This window comes from Nematolebias whitei, chromosome 16, assembly GCF_014905685.2.
Source record: "Nematolebias whitei isolate Nwh7 chromosome 16, NemWhi1, whole genome shotgun sequence".
Lineage (NCBI taxonomy): Eukaryota > Metazoa > Chordata > Actinopteri > Cyprinodontiformes > Rivulidae > Nematolebias > Nematolebias whitei.
Genome location: NC_056513.1, coordinates 11,333,578 through 11,349,838, shown reverse-complemented (window position 1 = coordinate 11,349,838; position 16,261 = coordinate 11,333,578). Strand labels below are relative to the sequence as shown.

At 40.9% G+C, this 16,261-nt stretch overlaps 1 protein-coding gene across 1 annotated transcript in view; it reads right to left on the bottom strand.

Annotated features, from left to right (window-relative positions):
- Positions 1-1,836: 1,836 nt before the first annotated feature.
- Positions 1,837-16,261, bottom strand: part of LOC119422791 (lysyl oxidase homolog 4-like) — a 27,491-nt gene continuing 13,066 nt past the window's right edge. The window contains exons 4-14 of the mRNA XM_037690190.1: positions 15,979-16,017; positions 15,680-15,887; positions 14,491-14,671; positions 11,259-11,413; positions 10,986-11,153; positions 10,278-10,440; positions 8,894-9,137; positions 7,250-7,365; positions 6,225-6,361; positions 2,027-2,138; positions 1,837-1,914 (exon numbers count right to left, since the gene is read on the bottom strand). Of these exons, the coding sequence (XP_037546118.1) occupies positions 1,844-1,914; positions 2,027-2,138; positions 6,225-6,361; positions 7,250-7,365; positions 8,894-9,137; positions 10,278-10,440; positions 10,986-11,153; positions 11,259-11,413; positions 14,491-14,671; positions 15,680-15,887; positions 15,979-16,017 (1,594 nt within the window). The 3' untranslated portion in view covers positions 1,837-1,843. The remainder of the gene's footprint in view (positions 1,915-2,026; positions 2,139-6,224; positions 6,362-7,249; positions 7,366-8,893; positions 9,138-10,277; positions 10,441-10,985; positions 11,154-11,258; positions 11,414-14,490; positions 14,672-15,679; positions 15,888-15,978; positions 16,018-16,261) is intronic.

Here is a 16,261-nt window from a genome sequence, read left to right as displayed (position 1 = left end):
TAAGATCTATCAAAGGCAGTAAACCTTCTTCTATTTAATCCCTCTTGGTGGGGCAAGACCCCCCCCCCCCCCCCCCCAACTCCACTTGATGGTTCAGAGCCCGACACTGTCCCTGCTCGTTGTTGTCCAACTTCACATGTGAACCTCCAGATGCCTGGCTCCTGCCTCCGCCGTCTGCCTGGTGAGCTCGGCGCTCACCCCCACCTCTCTTTTAGGTGTGGAGATTTTTTTAAGGTGACTGTTGTGTTGAAAATGAGTGTTTATGTAATTATTTTCAGTGTACATATCCAATACAAGTGTTATTAATTCAAGGCAGTCATATTAGTTCGTATTATTAGTAAGCCTGAGCGCTACCGGATCCAAGCAAACAGTTACTGGAATATATCCTGTCAAAATAAGAGAGTTCCTCGATCCTGTTCCGGTAGAATCTGGCTCAAACGAAGGCCTGATTTCAGTTTAGTTTAGAGATGGAGTGTGGGCACATTTAGGGAAAAAAAGGCATTTTTAGTTGTGGTTACAAATCAGCTTTAATCCAATCATTTTTTTCTAAAATTGTGACAACGCACTATTGGAATAAATAAATTATTTTCTCGTTTTATTGTTTATTTTATGATTTTTAACAAATAAAAAATATCACAAATGAACATGACAAAAAATGCTCACGGATTTTCGGTTCCTTTTAGTTTGAAAGATTAAAAGACGTAATAAGAAAATTGAAATCTTTATTTTTTTTTTGACAAATAGTTATGACAGTTAAAGATGGGGTTCAAGCAATTTATTGTCACTGATTATTTTACATTTAAAGTTAACATATTAGTTCAGTCATCTCCGTCTTTATTTTTTAAATTATTTGTAGAAATTTAGTCAACATTATCATGAACAGTTAACAGTTTTCTGACACTAATCACTTTTTTTTTTTACACTAGTTTAAGTTTACAAAAATACTCATCTCAAACTTTAATTTATTAGTCTGTGTGTTGTTTTTAACCTGCAGGAGGAGCGTGCACGTAAAGAATCAGTCCTGAAATGATCGGACAGTTTGTCACTCTGACCTTTATTCTTTCACGACTGTTGTCAAGTATCGTTAACCGCAGCGCTGTGGTACAACCAGATCTCACGTGCCGGTTACCCACGTTCACCAGCAAAAGCACAAACAAAATGGAAGAAGTTATCATAGTAACAAAAAAACTAACAATACAAACAAGTTTAATCTTTAAAGTACATTAAAATTCTGCATAAATTAGAGACCTGAAGAACAATATTAGAGAGAGGTAATATAAGACTGTACATGACAATACATTTGCAATACATTACAATATTTATTAAAAAAAAAAAAAAAAAGCAAAAATAGCACCATGAGATGAAATAAATTCCAAAAAAATAGAAATAAAGCTGTAACAGTAAATACTGCGTTTTGTAATGTGAGTAAAAGGACGGGAAGTCCGTACAAAGTCGTTGGTTTATTGACAGTCGTGAGGTGATGCATTTTAAAAGTTGTTTTCACGTCTTTAATCTTAGCCGTGGTTATAACTTAAGGTGGGTTAAAATTTCAGAATAAACATGGACAGCATCAAGGCTTGTCTTCTCTGTTTTTATCACAGATCATGGTGACGGGATGCTTTGGACTTTTAGCTTTTTGGTCTCTACATTTTGTTCCCCTCTTTGGTTTTTCAAACAACAAGAACCACTGGTCACAAATACCCCCCCCCCCCCCCCCCCTTCAGCCACCTTCTACCCCTCATCTCTCTCTTTAATAGCATGTCATCTTCTTCCACCCTCCTGCCTCTGACTTGTCAGGTGGGGTGAAGAGTTGTACAGTTCCTAAATCTGGGTGTTCACTGTTTCACAGGAAGTTGTTGGAAATCTGCCGTTGATGGTCGAACAAGTCCTCCACTTCAGCGCTGTAACCATCACCTGATGATCAAAACACAGACAAATGAGAAATGAATGAACGCACAACAAAATAAAAGAGCGCTAACAGTGAGGCGAGGGGATTTATGCGCAGCGGTTCGATGTGTTTTAGTACCTGCGTGGCAGCCGAAGAGGAAAACTCGTGCTCCGTCGTATTTGCACCGACAGCGCATCACATTGTTCTGGAAATCGGACTCGGCCATGTCTAAGGAAGGGTTGACCTCCACCTGTTCAGGAGACGAGACCAATAATCAGGGTCGTCAAACTCGGTTACAAAAGGAAGCCAAAATAAAAAAACATGTTTCAAAGCATGGGCCAGTTTCATTCCATACATTAACTCCAGTCAGATAGAAGTGTTTAGTTTGTCTTGTTTGTTCTCTGTCGCTTTTCCCACATCAAAGTAAAAGATTATGGAAAAGTTTTAACTATTTTTTTCTTGGCTTCAAAGTTGGCAGACTGTCACGAGAAGTCCTGAACTAAATAAAGTACACTCAGTTTTTGAAGTAAAATGAGAAGCGACAAAAGTATTTCACTTTTAAAATATAATTTTGGAATTCAGGTAAGATGTTATGAAGGGCCCTATTTGGTCCTCGGGCCTTGAGCTTGACACGTGCGCTAGTCTATCAAGGTTGATTTGGGTCCTCTGGACAGATTCTTGGTTGAAACGTTTCGTCTTTTATCCAAAAGACTTCTTCAGTCTGAGGAGCTGCAACAACCGCAGTCATAAATAGCACCATCTCATAGTGGATCAACCAGTTTCTTGGTGACATCCAGAAATAGTTCACATGCAAAAGTAGGACCATCAGCCTAACGACCTGATGGCCGCTTGCTATTCACAGAAGGCTGAATGACACTAGCAATAACAGCATTGTAAGAAGGGGACAGTTGCACACGAAGGCCTCCGTCCCTGTTTAATGATGGATGGGTTCTTTCCACAAATATTTCTTCCTTTACTCCTCTCAAACCATCGTTCCTCTCTATCCAGGATGTGAACATCTTCATCCCTGAAAGAGTGACCGCTGGCCTGGAGATGAGTGTAGACCACAGAGTCCTGGCCTGATGATGTCGATCTTCTGTGCTGGTCCATCCTTTTGGCCAGTGGTTGTTTAGTTTCCCCGATGTAAGACTGATCACAGCCCTCCTGACACTGAACAACATACACAACATTGCTCTGTTTGTGCCGGGGGACTGGATCTTTGGGATGAACCAGTCTTTAATGTATTTTGGGGTTTAAAAGCCACTGGGACGTTGTGTTTAGAAAATAAACATCTCAGTTTCTCTGATACTCCCTCAACATATGGAATGACCACTGGTCTGAGTTCCTCCTTTTCACCTGTTGGCTGACTGGAGTCCTGTTTGGGTTTCTTCTCTGCTTTCAGGAAGGCCCAGTTAGGATATCCACATTGCTCTAGAGCCTGTCTTGTGTAGGATTTCTCCTTCTGCCTGGCTCCTGAGCTAGTGGGGACGCTGTCTGCTCTGTGGTACAGAGTCCTGATGACTCCTGCGAAGGTGCGCTGCTTCTAAATATGTTCGCATGCAGATCGTCAGACTGAATAAGGGTAACGTTTAAACGAAGAAGAACCCATCCAGAGGAGTTGGAGTTTACTCAACCTTGCTAGATTTATCTACCTGGATTATTGAGCATGCATCAGGACAAGTGAGAAACAAGTTTTGCCACCGTCTTTTTTAGATGCTTACGAGACAACGGCCCGTCTCTGACCGAGAGCCCGCAGGATTATTGTGTTCTGCTGTTCTATACGATGTATAAACTTAAACGAGGCATGACATCATCGCTTTCCACTGTTATCTCTGCGCAGAAAGTGGGGGAGCAGAAATGTCGATGACAGTTTTGGGTTTGCAGCCTGTCATTAGTCTGCAGTCATGTTTGGTTGCCATGGTTTGTTGTTTTCCACTCCGTCTGTCTGCCTCCCATATAAGAAAAGCGCACAAATGAATTTTCCTGATGCACACATCAAACAGATAACCTGACCTCATGTTCATTAAAGCAACCCAGTTGCTATTTTTAACGTCTGCTTCCATTTATACTCGCAACTGAAAGTTCAGCGTAAAAAAAAAACACTCATAACAGAAATAAAAAAAACATTATTTTAGACTTAATTTAGTAATTGTGAAAATATGCTTTGTTAGCATTTCAAGTTGCAAGTGATCCGAGTTTGAACTTTATAGTCTTGGTGTGAAACGTATTAACTTGGTGGCACTTGATGACCTCTTAAAAGCTCTTGTGATCATGTGAAACAAAGAGCCCACAACCCGTTTTGCAGAACAATGAAACAGCTGTCCCTGTCCTGTAAAACACTGAGGTTACGCTGCTGATTTCGACATGCAATCAGAAGCAATCGAGCTGAGGTGGCCGTGACTCAGCTGTAAGTGGCTGCCCACCCTGCGACGCCCGAGACAGAAAAACACCCAGCAGCATGAAAGACGAGGACGGATCTACGCCCTTGCACTTCTTCGAGAAATTTACGAGGCGCTCATCTGCAGCTCCCACCGCAGCCACAAGCACGGTCCTGCGGCCTCACTGCAGCTCCGCTTTACGACACGCATGTCACATGTCTGCGGGCTCGTCCCTCTTCCGTGCAGAAGTCCACGTACGCAGGCGAACATAAACATTCTGACTGCAATGTAAACACTTGTAAAATTATGATAAACTGTCACTGCACTGTCGGAGATAAATAGACCAAATGATAGACGGAGGACGCCTGAGCAGGTCACCACAGCAGAGAGGATGCAAAACCTGCACAAATATAAAGTGCTGACTAAGGTTTTCCAGATTCCTGCTGAGAGGGTGTACTAAATGCAGGTCTGCTTGCTATATAAATCCAGTCTAAGTTTACTTTCCCTAAACACACACACACTTAAAACTACACACGTACTGCACACCTGAGTGGCTGGAAACCCAGCCAGGAGCCATTTAGCTGAAATTACAGTCTTTTATCGCAGCTTTTATCTCAGCTGAAGTGAATTTAGGTGTTGAAACACAAACGTCTGAGTTTCTTGTTATTTTCTGTACTTTTAGCTCTTATCCAAAAAGTTGCTACAGAGTGTTGAAGCTATTCCACCATGAGGATTATTTACTATTTAGTTAGCTGAATATTCTAAAGTCAAAGGGAAGAATGAAGGTCTAGCATTTGATAATTTCTTGAAGGTAGGTGCATATCGTCCGCCGCCTTTCATGCCAGAGTTTTAGACTGAGATCGTCTTGTGATAACAAAGTTGTTGCCATTTTGTTTGAAAATAACTGAAAATAATGTTCAATTCAAAAATACTTTATTAGTCCCTAAGGGAAATTAAATGTTGTAACTTGTTATCCTTGTTTCATTAAAATGTTCTAGATGGTTGTAGGCAGGAAAGATCTCTTGTAAAGGTCCGTTCCGCAACGGATCCGAAGAAAATGCCCGCAGATGCTGTCCAATCCGTCCACCCAGACTCGGCTGGTCTTTTGGTTCCTCCGGGCAGCAGGACCGCCTGAATGCCGGGCGGAACTCCTCCCAAAGCGATGGCCACTTCTCTCAGCAGCCTGCCAAGCTCCTCGTCGCTGCAGGTGCCAAGGGACGATCCTGCCCTGCTGTCACGAGCCGTGTTTCCTGCTAGTTCCAGGATCTCAGTGATTAGGCACTTGAGCACAGCCATCAAGGAGACGGGAATGCATCCATGGCGCCTCCTTTTCGAATCCTTTTATATGTGATTTCATGCAATATCTCCATATGTAGGTTAAAAGTCTGTGTTGTGAACGACTCGGCTCACTACCACATCAAATTTTAGCTTAATATTTAAAGATTAAGTTCTAGCCATTCTTGTGTTGGCTAATATCGAGTAGCTGTAGCAGCCATCTTGAATTCAATTGACTTCAAAGTTTAATCAGTTGTAGACGCATGACCAATGATTACTTTATAATATTTCATTAAAGTTCATCCAGTGGTTCAGGGCAATGTTTGCTAACAGACAATCAGGATTGGCTCCAACAATAGCTATAACTCAGTCAGTTAGCTAAAATTGGTTGTGGTTGTAGCTGAAAGTCATTCACATGTAATTTTAGCTAAATAGCTGTATAACTGACTGAGTCAGAGCCATTTTGGATCTTTTTTCCTGCTAACTGGCGTTGGCAGCAATCTTAAATGGGGTTACATCCAATGATTGCATTCCATACGCTTCATTAAAATCTGTCCAGTGTTTCTTGGGATGATTTATTAACAAATGTGAAAAAATGCACAGACATGAGCTAAAACATTATCGTCTGTCTTTGCCTTTCAGTGGCAGGTGATAGTTGGATGTTTTGTGTGTGTTGGACTCGCCTGAAAGATGTATTCACCAGGTCGCACGTCTGTGATGTCGACCCACTGACAGTCGATGTCGTGGCGGTACGTGTCCCAGCAGCCGACAGAGATGCCCTGATCTCCCATGTTGTAGCAGGCGAATCGCTTCTGGAGGCCTGGAAGAACAAAAGGTTTGGAAACGTCTGATATGAATATCTAACAGATAAATAATTCAACAACTGATGTTTTTCCGTGTCTGAATGAAACCAGTAAAGTCACTGTAATTCCACTTTAATAGGGACTTGTCACTTTATCTGTGCTGGTGATTTCTTGCCTTAAGCTGCTGTATTCATACATTTCTGCTCCTAACAAACTCATGTTCAAGCTGCTGTTTAATACACTGTATTATATTGCATTATTATAGTTCCCTTCCCTGCAGCAGACAGCAGTCAGAATGATCTCCTTTTGGAGAAACGGGGAGAAATGATCAGGTGGGAATCAAGCCAGCGGCTAGTGAAACTGGGACAAAGTTCAGAATAAATCGATGCCATCTAAAATATCTTAAACCTGAAATATTCAATAATAACTCAAATAAGTGCAATTTTGCAAACTTTTACGCTGCATTGCTTTTCCATCTGCTGGTTATTTATAAATGCATTTATGGTTGTTTACACTGCAGACCAGCCATGCTGAAATCTGGTCCATAACGTTCTTGTACAGAAGTAATGTTGAGTAAAAATCCACAAGCTGGTTTCCACTTGAACCTCCACAACATATTTGAGGTTTGAATTGTTGTCACGGTGAAAATTTGCTGTTGAACAGTAGCCAGTCTGAGTAGCCGTTAGCTTGACTCCTGCATGAAAGCTTCTCCCTGATTCTTCAGAATAAGAGCATTCTGATTGTCTACAGCAGGTAGGACACTGACTACACAAAAACTCCACCAAAATCAAAGCTATTTTGTCTTCAAATGCTTTTTAACTATTTTGTTTTCTTATACTTCTGCTTTCTCACAATTTTGCTGTAGCGTACACAACTGATTGATGCGGTTTATAATCCCATCTTACCTTCGGGGCAGTAGGTATCCTCCAAACAAAAACTGGCTTTGTGACCTTCGGCCACTTTTGTCCCATTGAGGGTGAGCAGATCATAGTGGGTGAACACCTCAATGCTGTGGTAGTGCCTGAAAGAAACACAAAGAAAGACAAACACCATGAAGTTATAAAAAGACACTTGGAGTGATCTTTATTCAGCACGTTGTCTTTTTTGTTTCCATTCCTTCAGAAAAAAAAAGATTTAGCTGAGCTTGAAATATGGCCGCCACAAATTTGATCCTCCGAAGGCATCGGACGATAACTGAGAGCTCATGGTGGAAAGGAAGATATCAGTTTTGTGCTGCTCCTTCATTTGATGCAAAACCATTCCCAGAAGAAAATCTGACCGAAGCTGAAAGCCAAGCCGTGTGTTTGCTGGTTGAGTGGGCAGCGATTGGGTTGTGGCCGAGCTTTTTGTTTTGGAACACAGAACCACAACAGCTGAGATAAGAAGCCAGGCTGCTCTGACTGTAACAACCGGGTTCACCAGAAAGGATGAAGTTTATTGTCAACCTCTGCTCAGAGTTGTGTTTATCGTGGTAGATAACCAACCTTTTTAGATTGTGGACTATTTATAGTCTAACAACTCCGTAATATCAGAGTCTCATGCTTATTTCACTTTCTAAACCCTTAGACAGTGTTCTCAGCCTTATCTTTCAGCTAAGCTGCGGTCTTCATCTCTGAAAGCATTTTAATCTTGTGCTACTTTAGAACCAGGTGAACCTCTTTGTGTCCTTGTACTGTTTTCCACAAACTGAGTTATATACGTCCACGTCATCCTCATCATAAGGTCAAAAATATAGATCAAGTGCAGGCTGACACGTTACCGTCCTGACTGTCTTATCGGCAAATAAGATTTGAAGAAACCAAAGAAAATAACATTTGATTTATCTACCTGGATTATTGAGCATGCATCAGGATACAAAGAAAAGACTATGGTATGTAAACTGTGCACATTTTAGCAAAATGTATATAAAAAAAACAACAACTCTACAATATACAGCTATAACCAGTACGTTCTTGCTGTGAATACTACTTTGGATTAGGATTAAGCAGGGCTTAATTTGAGCCGGATCCTGTCAGAACAGAATCCAGGAACTCTTATTCTGACAGGGTGCGTTCTGGTAACCATTTGCTTGGATCCGGTAACTCTCAGGCTTACTAATAATAAAGTCATGAACAAATATGACTGCCTTGAACAAATAAAACATATTGGATATGTAAACTGAAAACAGTTACATAAACACTAATTTTAAACACAACAGCTATTTACAAGCTTCTTAATATCACGTACGAGCTGCCGCTTCAAGTGAGCATTTCCGCTTCAAAAAGTCCAAAGTCATTGCGCAATTTTATTAAAAAACTCAAAAATCTATTTAAACAGCACAACTAAATTGCAAATCAGTTTGACAATTTGATAGGTCCCCCAGACTCGCTGCCAGCCCGCCTACTATTTGCGTTCCTGCATCGATCGGTTTCCAAATTAAGCCTTAGAATTAAGGGACGCATGATGCCTTTTCATAAAAAAATCTCTAGTTCTGCTAAGATGCCCAGCAGTTCTAAGACATCACTTTATAGGAAATGTCTGTATTGACCACTTTTTTTAAATTTTTTTACCTGTGACACTGATGCCATGTCCAGCTTTCTCTGGAAGCTCGTGGCCTGAAGTCGGCGAGACCCATGTTCATGATGCGGGAGGAGAAGCGCAGCAGGCGCCGGTGTCCGTAGGGCCAGTTCATTCTGGCAGCAGAGGAAGACAGGCAGTTCTCCTCGTTAGCACAGGTCAACAGGTGGAGGGGTCGATCCTCCAGGTAGGCCGTCTCTTGGACGAGCTGAGCGTCCACCACAAGGTCAGGAGCATCTGCAAGAATCACAAACTGATTCCAACATCATGCTTTCAATGTTGAGAAATCATTTAAAGTATTAAAATATTAATTAGCCATCTGTGTGGCTAAATTCAAAAAATTTCCATGCAATTTGGACAAACATAAGCTGCTAAATAGTTAAACTTTGTTAACCTCAAGTAGAAATGAAGTAAACCACAGATAACTCTTCAGTTTTAATATATTTTAAATTTTCTGAACTAAAGCATACAAGTGACATCACTAAAGATCATTTATCAATTCTGGTCCTATCCTGCATGTTTTGGATGTTTCTCGGCTTCAACACCTGATTCAATGGTTGAATTATCTCCATGTCCTGCAGAAACACGTTAATCACCCATTTGATTCAAATCAGTTGTGTTGGAGCAGAGAAACCCCTAAAACATGCAGGATAGTGGCCCTCGAGGACCAGGATTGGATACTCCTGCTTTCATACCGCTAACGGGACCATGTCGCTAAGAGAACCTCACTGCCAAAAGAACCACTCTACTAAGGACCATGCTTCTGTAGATGAATTTCTTTTTAACTTTTGACGCCTCGTTTTTGTATTTTTGCTGCATGTTTTGGTATTTCTTGATTTTAGGGGTTTTTTTTGGCGAGTCGAGATGGTTCTTCTCATCCTGAGCATTTTATTGCATCGTAAACCTAAACCTTTATGTGATTCCACCTCGAGCCACAAAAGGTGTTTTGAAAACTTGGCGTTGTGCAGCCGTCGTGTGTAAAAACATCGTACTTTTAGGCTGCCTCTCTGTTAATTCTTAGAAAAACTGTGGTATTGCTAATTTGACCCCGGTTACTTCAGTTTTAGGAAACCGTATATTTAGATTTTTCATTTATTTATAGTATGATATGTATCTGTAAAAAAACAACCATGTAAGCATCATTGTATTTTGCACACCCACACACAAATCTTTGACTCATCAACTGATAATAAATGATCAAGTCGTCTGTCAGGAACCAGATTTTTTAATCTAAATGGTCAAGTTTTTGACCTGGATGAGCTCAAAGGCATATTACTCATTTCACATCGTTCATTTCTTAAAACTAATAAATCTTGAACTGTTAATTGGCAGGAGTATTTATTTATTTTTTGTCTGCCGTTGTGCTTTTAGACTCACTCTCTACACACGTGACTCCTGCAGCTTTGCCATCTCCTCCTCGGGGACAGTAGATGTGTGTATTTCTGCGACACTGCTGGACAGACATCTCAGTGCCGACGCAGTGGGTCCCACTCAGCAGCACCTCTCTGGCATCTGAAGATCCCGGCCAGTACCAGGTCTCCTGCACAGAGACGCACAGACAGAAAGAATCACTGGGGGAGATTTGGATTCAAAGCTGCTCTGGAAGAACAATAAGGAAACGTGAAAACGGCACAGAGCAGCCTCTGCAGTAAACACTGAAACCCATTTTTTTATAGGCACTATCAGTATACATTATCACATTTTCCACTCCTTATTCGTAGTTTTAAAACTGCTTGTTAAATGTTCCCAGCAACCCCCCCTCTATGCACACTCAAGCTGCCTTTTCCATTCACCGTTCTATTTTCAGTTTGTTTGCTGTGCGAATTTCCCCCTCCCGATCTCTCCTCGCCTCACTTTCCCTCTTTTATTTTCGGCGCAGTGGAAGTGGACGTTTGAGAAGCCTGTAATTACTTCAGGCCTCAGTAATAACACAGCACAGTCATACAAACACCAGGATGGTGAGAGAAAGAAAAGGAGGGAGAAAGAAAGAGGGGAGGAAACGGGAACACAAAGAACAAAAGTTCTGAAGCAGGGAGTCACAGGGAAACTTGTTAAAATAAAACGCCTGCAGCCTGATGAATTTACCTGATGAGCTCTGGAGGCAAATCCCAAACCCAGCTGTCGGCAGACCACCATGGCTTCGTTGAGACCCCAGTTCTCGCTGCAGACCGCGCCCCAACGCTTCACCCCTCCATCCTCCATCAGCACCTCCACACGGCCTTCTCCGCGGTCTCTGCCGCCTGCCAGGCGCACCTGAATGTGAAAGTGAACAAAACAGGTTTCCCTCTCACTGTTAGCATCCGCTGACCTCAAAGCATTGTGCACACAGAGGGATGTTTTCACGTGTGTGTTGCTCACAGTGGCCTGCACGCCAGTGTTGGGAACGTTGCAGCGGACAGCTACATCTTGGTTGTGTTTGCAGGTGTAGAGTGGTACAGGCCTGTAGCGACAATCTGTAAGTGACCGCTCCCTGCCTGTGCACTGGACGCTGTTCATGTGGATGGGGCCGGTACCTAAAAGAGGGGAAGAGCAGAGTTGAACCAATTTAATGACATAATGGTACTTCAGCTAGCTACGCAATGGTCACAAACGGTGTGCCACAAGGCTCAGTTTTAGGACCCACTCTTTTTTTAAATAATTTATATAAATAATGTAGATCAAAACATTCCTGACGCGTCCTTGCATATGCTGACGATACTGTTGTTTATTGCCGAGCTAACATAATTGCCAAGGTTTTTCAGCTTCTTCATCTTCTACATATTTGACATAATCCATTCAGACTTATTCCATCTCAAACTGTTGCTAAAAGCTGATAAAATCAAAGGGATGTTGTTTTCCAACAAAAAGTTGGTGCCAACAACTCTTTCTCCTATCTCATCCATGCATTGTGTATTGAGTTTGTGGATTCTTGCAAATACTTGGAAATTTTGGTTGATGCAGATCTCTCTTTTAAACCACTTATCAAAAACTTGATAAAGAAACAGAAATTAAAACTGAGTTTATTTTTCAGAAACAGATCTTGCTTAACTTTGAATGCCAGAAAACACCTTGTAGCACTTTCCTACCAGTCATTGACTTTGGTGACATTATTTATATGAATGCCCCTGCTTGCTCTTTGCAGATGTTGGATGCTGTCTACCATGGCACACTAAGATTCATATCTGGTTGTAACTACCGTACCCATCGCTGCACTCTGTACTCGTTGGTCATCATTATCTACACGTAGGCTCTCATACTGGTACATTTTCATCTATAAATCCCTCCTTGGTCTGCAACCATCTTATATCTCCTCCCACATTTCAGGTCGTCAGTGCAGTTACAGCGTGCGCTCTCAGGCCTTCATTACCTGCAGCGTTCCCTCAGTGTGGACTGAACTTGGCAAAAAGGCCTTTTCCTACTCTGCTCCTGTATCCTGGAACACCTTGCAACAGGAATTGAAGTTGTCCACTTTGATTTCTTTATGGGATTTTAAACATTTGATAAGGTCAATAGAAAAATCAAAGCAAATATGTTCTTGTTTTTAGCATTTCACCTTGCTTTATAAGGCACCTTGATTTATTGTTTTATAAAATTACTTTTATTTTAACTGCATTTTTACTGTAGTTTCTTGTTTGTTGTCTGTCTAAAACAGGTCTCTGTTGTAAATGAGTCCTCGTGACTCGGTGAGACTAACCTTTATAAATAAAGGTTGAATGAATGATTTTCCACATCTAAAGAGTGACACTGTCACATAAGGACACATAAAACCTGGTGGCTTGTGATCTGGATGTTTGATGTGGCTCTCAAACTGAGGAACCTCTTTGCTTCATAGACCAAAATAGATTGCAAAACGCAGAGAAATCTTTAAACAGATCTGTGTTTGGGTAGGTGCTCGAGGCCCAGGCAAAAAGCCTTTTAAAGCCCTATAATTTGGCCTCAAATAGCTAATGATGTCATCGAGCTTTGCTTTAAATTGTCTTTGCTGACTGTACAACGCTTTAGCCTTTACGCTAAATTTTATACATTTACTCATCTCTGGAACCAGCGTTTAAAGCTCCTTTTTTTTACATTTAATGCCCTTCAATCAAACCATGTCCTTAATATAGTTCTAAAGCAACTTTCAGATGCTTTCCACAAATTATTTAATTATGAAAAGTAGAGAGAAGGAAACACACTTGCCATTAAAGGACATGCTAAGTGCTCGTTTGGGCAGAAAGATAATGGGAGGAAATGAACATGATTACAGAATGACTGCTGAGGTATGGCAAGAAGGAGGACAATAAGTGAGTGCGAGAAAGTGGGGTCTGTGCTGGTTTGTAGGGAAATGTTTAACTCTGCTTTTGCCAACCCAGTGGCTAAACGTGCTCACCCACAACAAAAGCACCACCAGAACCATTACATCTGGATGTTTGCGCCTGCTCCTTGCTGATTGCCCGACATCCTCATTTCAAAGCTGAGCAAATTGTTCTCATTCAACAAGTTTATTTTGACATTTTTTTGGTCTCCTGACCCTCCTAGCTTAGTTTACAGTTGTATAATTGGTCATGGGTAGAGTTCCTCAACAATCAGTTTCTGTGATGGAAGCAGACGTCAGGCTGTAATCATTTTCTCGGCGTTTATTTGTCTGCTAACGTCCATGGAGTTGGAGTGTTCCCTTCAGAAACCAGCCGTTTAAACTGGGAGGTGTTTAGTCTAAGCTAATCATACTCTGCGTGCACGCTGAACTCTGGCGTTCCTTTTAAGTGTGGACCATTTAGAAAATAACTGCTTATCAAGTTTAGTATTTAGTGGTTTTGAACTCACTGTTTAGCTGTTCTATGAATGAGGTTATCTGTGCGCTAACGAGACATTTGCGTACGGCCGAGTATGGTTTTTAGAAAACGTGAACGTCTTCAATAACCTCCCAGAACGAGATAAAACATAAATGAGAGGAATGGCTTAAGAAAAAAAGAAAACAGTGTGAATCTGTTATAGAGAAAAAAAACACATCAATAGCTAAAAGCTAAAAACAGTAAGCGGCTAGCTAAAGCTACCATAATTAAATTATTGGAATAAGTAAATGTTAAAAGTAGCAAAAGACTAGCCAGAAGCTAAATGCATTAAAATGCTATATCACTATCAGAGGCAAGCTAAAATGTAAAGTAGCAAAAATAAAACTGACAAAGTGACTGATAAAACAAATAACAGCTAAAAGTAGCAAAATGCTAGTTGAGAGTTAAATAAAACAAAAGACAAAAATAGCAAAAGGCTAGCTAGAAGCTAAATGTAGCAAAACTAAGTAAAAGTAGCAAAAAGTTAGATAGATGTTAAAGTAGCATAATAATAATTAAAAGACAAATGTAGCAAAAGGCTAGAAAAACCTAAAGGTAGTGAAACTAGCTAAAATGCAAAAGTAGCTGAATATTAGCTAAAAGTTAAAAGTAGCAGAATGGTAGCTAAAGCTAAAAGCAGCACAAGACAAAAATAGAGGAAGTATGCCGAAGCAGGTTTTAAAATGTTTTTAGAATGAAATTGAAAATATCTCAATGCCTTTCAGTGTGTAAAATGTTTTAAATATAGTTATGAAAAGTATAAAATAAAGTGCACTTTAAATGTGTGCACACTTTTTTACCCTGCCCCAGTTGAGCTCTGGTCAAAGCCTCTTTAGCCGTCCCAAAGCCCAGTTCTCTGCAGACCACGCTGGCAGCAGCCAGGTCCCACAGGTGGTCGCACACCGTGCCCCACTTGCCCTCCTTCAGCACCTCCACACGGCCCTCCCCAAGACGAGGCCCGGCCTTCAGACGAACAACAGGCTGAAAGGAAAATGTCCAGATGATTAAAATGCTCATTTCAGCCTTAAATCTGTTACATGCTCTGTTACATTTGCAGGGGTTCCCAATCCCGGTCCTTGAGGAACACCATCTTGCATGTTTTAGTTGTTTCCCTGCTCCAACGCACCTGATTCAGTGATTTAATAACTTCCTCATATTCTGCAGAAGCCTGTAAATCACCCATTTATTAAAATCAGGTGTGTCGGAGCAGAGAAACAACTAAAACATGCAGGATGGCATTCCTCAGGGATCAGAATTGGGAACCCCTGATTTACTGTAGTTCTATAATGTTAATATTATTGTTGTTTTTATTATTCCACTGTTTGTGTTAATAAAAGCACCAGAATATTTTGTAAGCTTAGCATAGCCTAGCACATATTGTAGCATAGGAAGCTACCACACTAAAAACATGAAAAATGGTATCTAACACAAATCTGCAATTTTCAAATATATTTTTTGTGTGAGTAAATATAATTTTTTACATGATAATTAATCAGATGTTCTAAAGATCTGATTGCCAGAAAAACTCCTTTCTCAGTTAGAGCTAACATGCTCGCTAAATGCTAATGGGTAGATATAAAACAATATGAGTGCTTTCATTTAACTCCTGACAAATGCTGGAATTATGATTTTTAATCCCTGCAACACCCTCTGAAATGTTAAATCAATTCCTTTCTTTTTTGGGGGGTGGGGGTGGGGCAGGGGTGTTGTTATCTTTTATGCCAAATCCAGCAGTTTCATTTCTAAAAGAACTATGAATTTTGGAGAGTGAATCATCTTTCCAGTGTTGGGCTAGTTTTAATTCCAAATATAACGTATTCTAAACATATAATGTATTTATTTTGCTTTTTACTTCAAAGTAATTTTACGATTATATTAAACTATTTAAAATGTACGATTAAAATGTGCATGGAGAAGAAACAAGATGAAAAATTGAACAGAAAAAGACACTTCTTTTTCTCCTCGGAAAATCTTCGCAGACTAACTAACCGGCACGGCGGGGGGAGCAGGTGCTCTGCCATGATGTGTAAACTGGTATCCAGGGGCGCAGCGGACCACTGCGTGCATGGCCCCCATGCAGGGAACATCACTTCTGGGGAGGGACAGCTGAGCGACACACTGTTCCAATGACACCTCAAAGCCCTGGCACTGCACCTTCTCCACCCAGAAAGCCTTCTTACTGATCTGTGTCCTCAACCTGAGAAGAAGGTGAAGGGAAGGAACAAGTTCAGGGACGGGTCATTTCTCTTTGGATTAAATAAATATATCGTTTGAAAAACAGAATTTACCTTGATGAAGGATCAGCTAACTTGGAGTCCCAAAGTTTCCTGAAGAACAGAAGAAGTCACATGTATTTATTTATTTGTTTGTTTTCACAGTAACAGCTGTGCAGCCTCATGTTGAGTAGACTTAACAAACAGCTGTTTACATTCCCACAGTCTGCCCAGATGTTCTCTGCAACCTGTCCTCTCAAGCTTGAAATAAACAATGAAGCAATTTTTTATGCATCCATCCATCCATCCATCCATTATCTATCCATCCATCCATCCATCCATCCATCCATCCATCCAT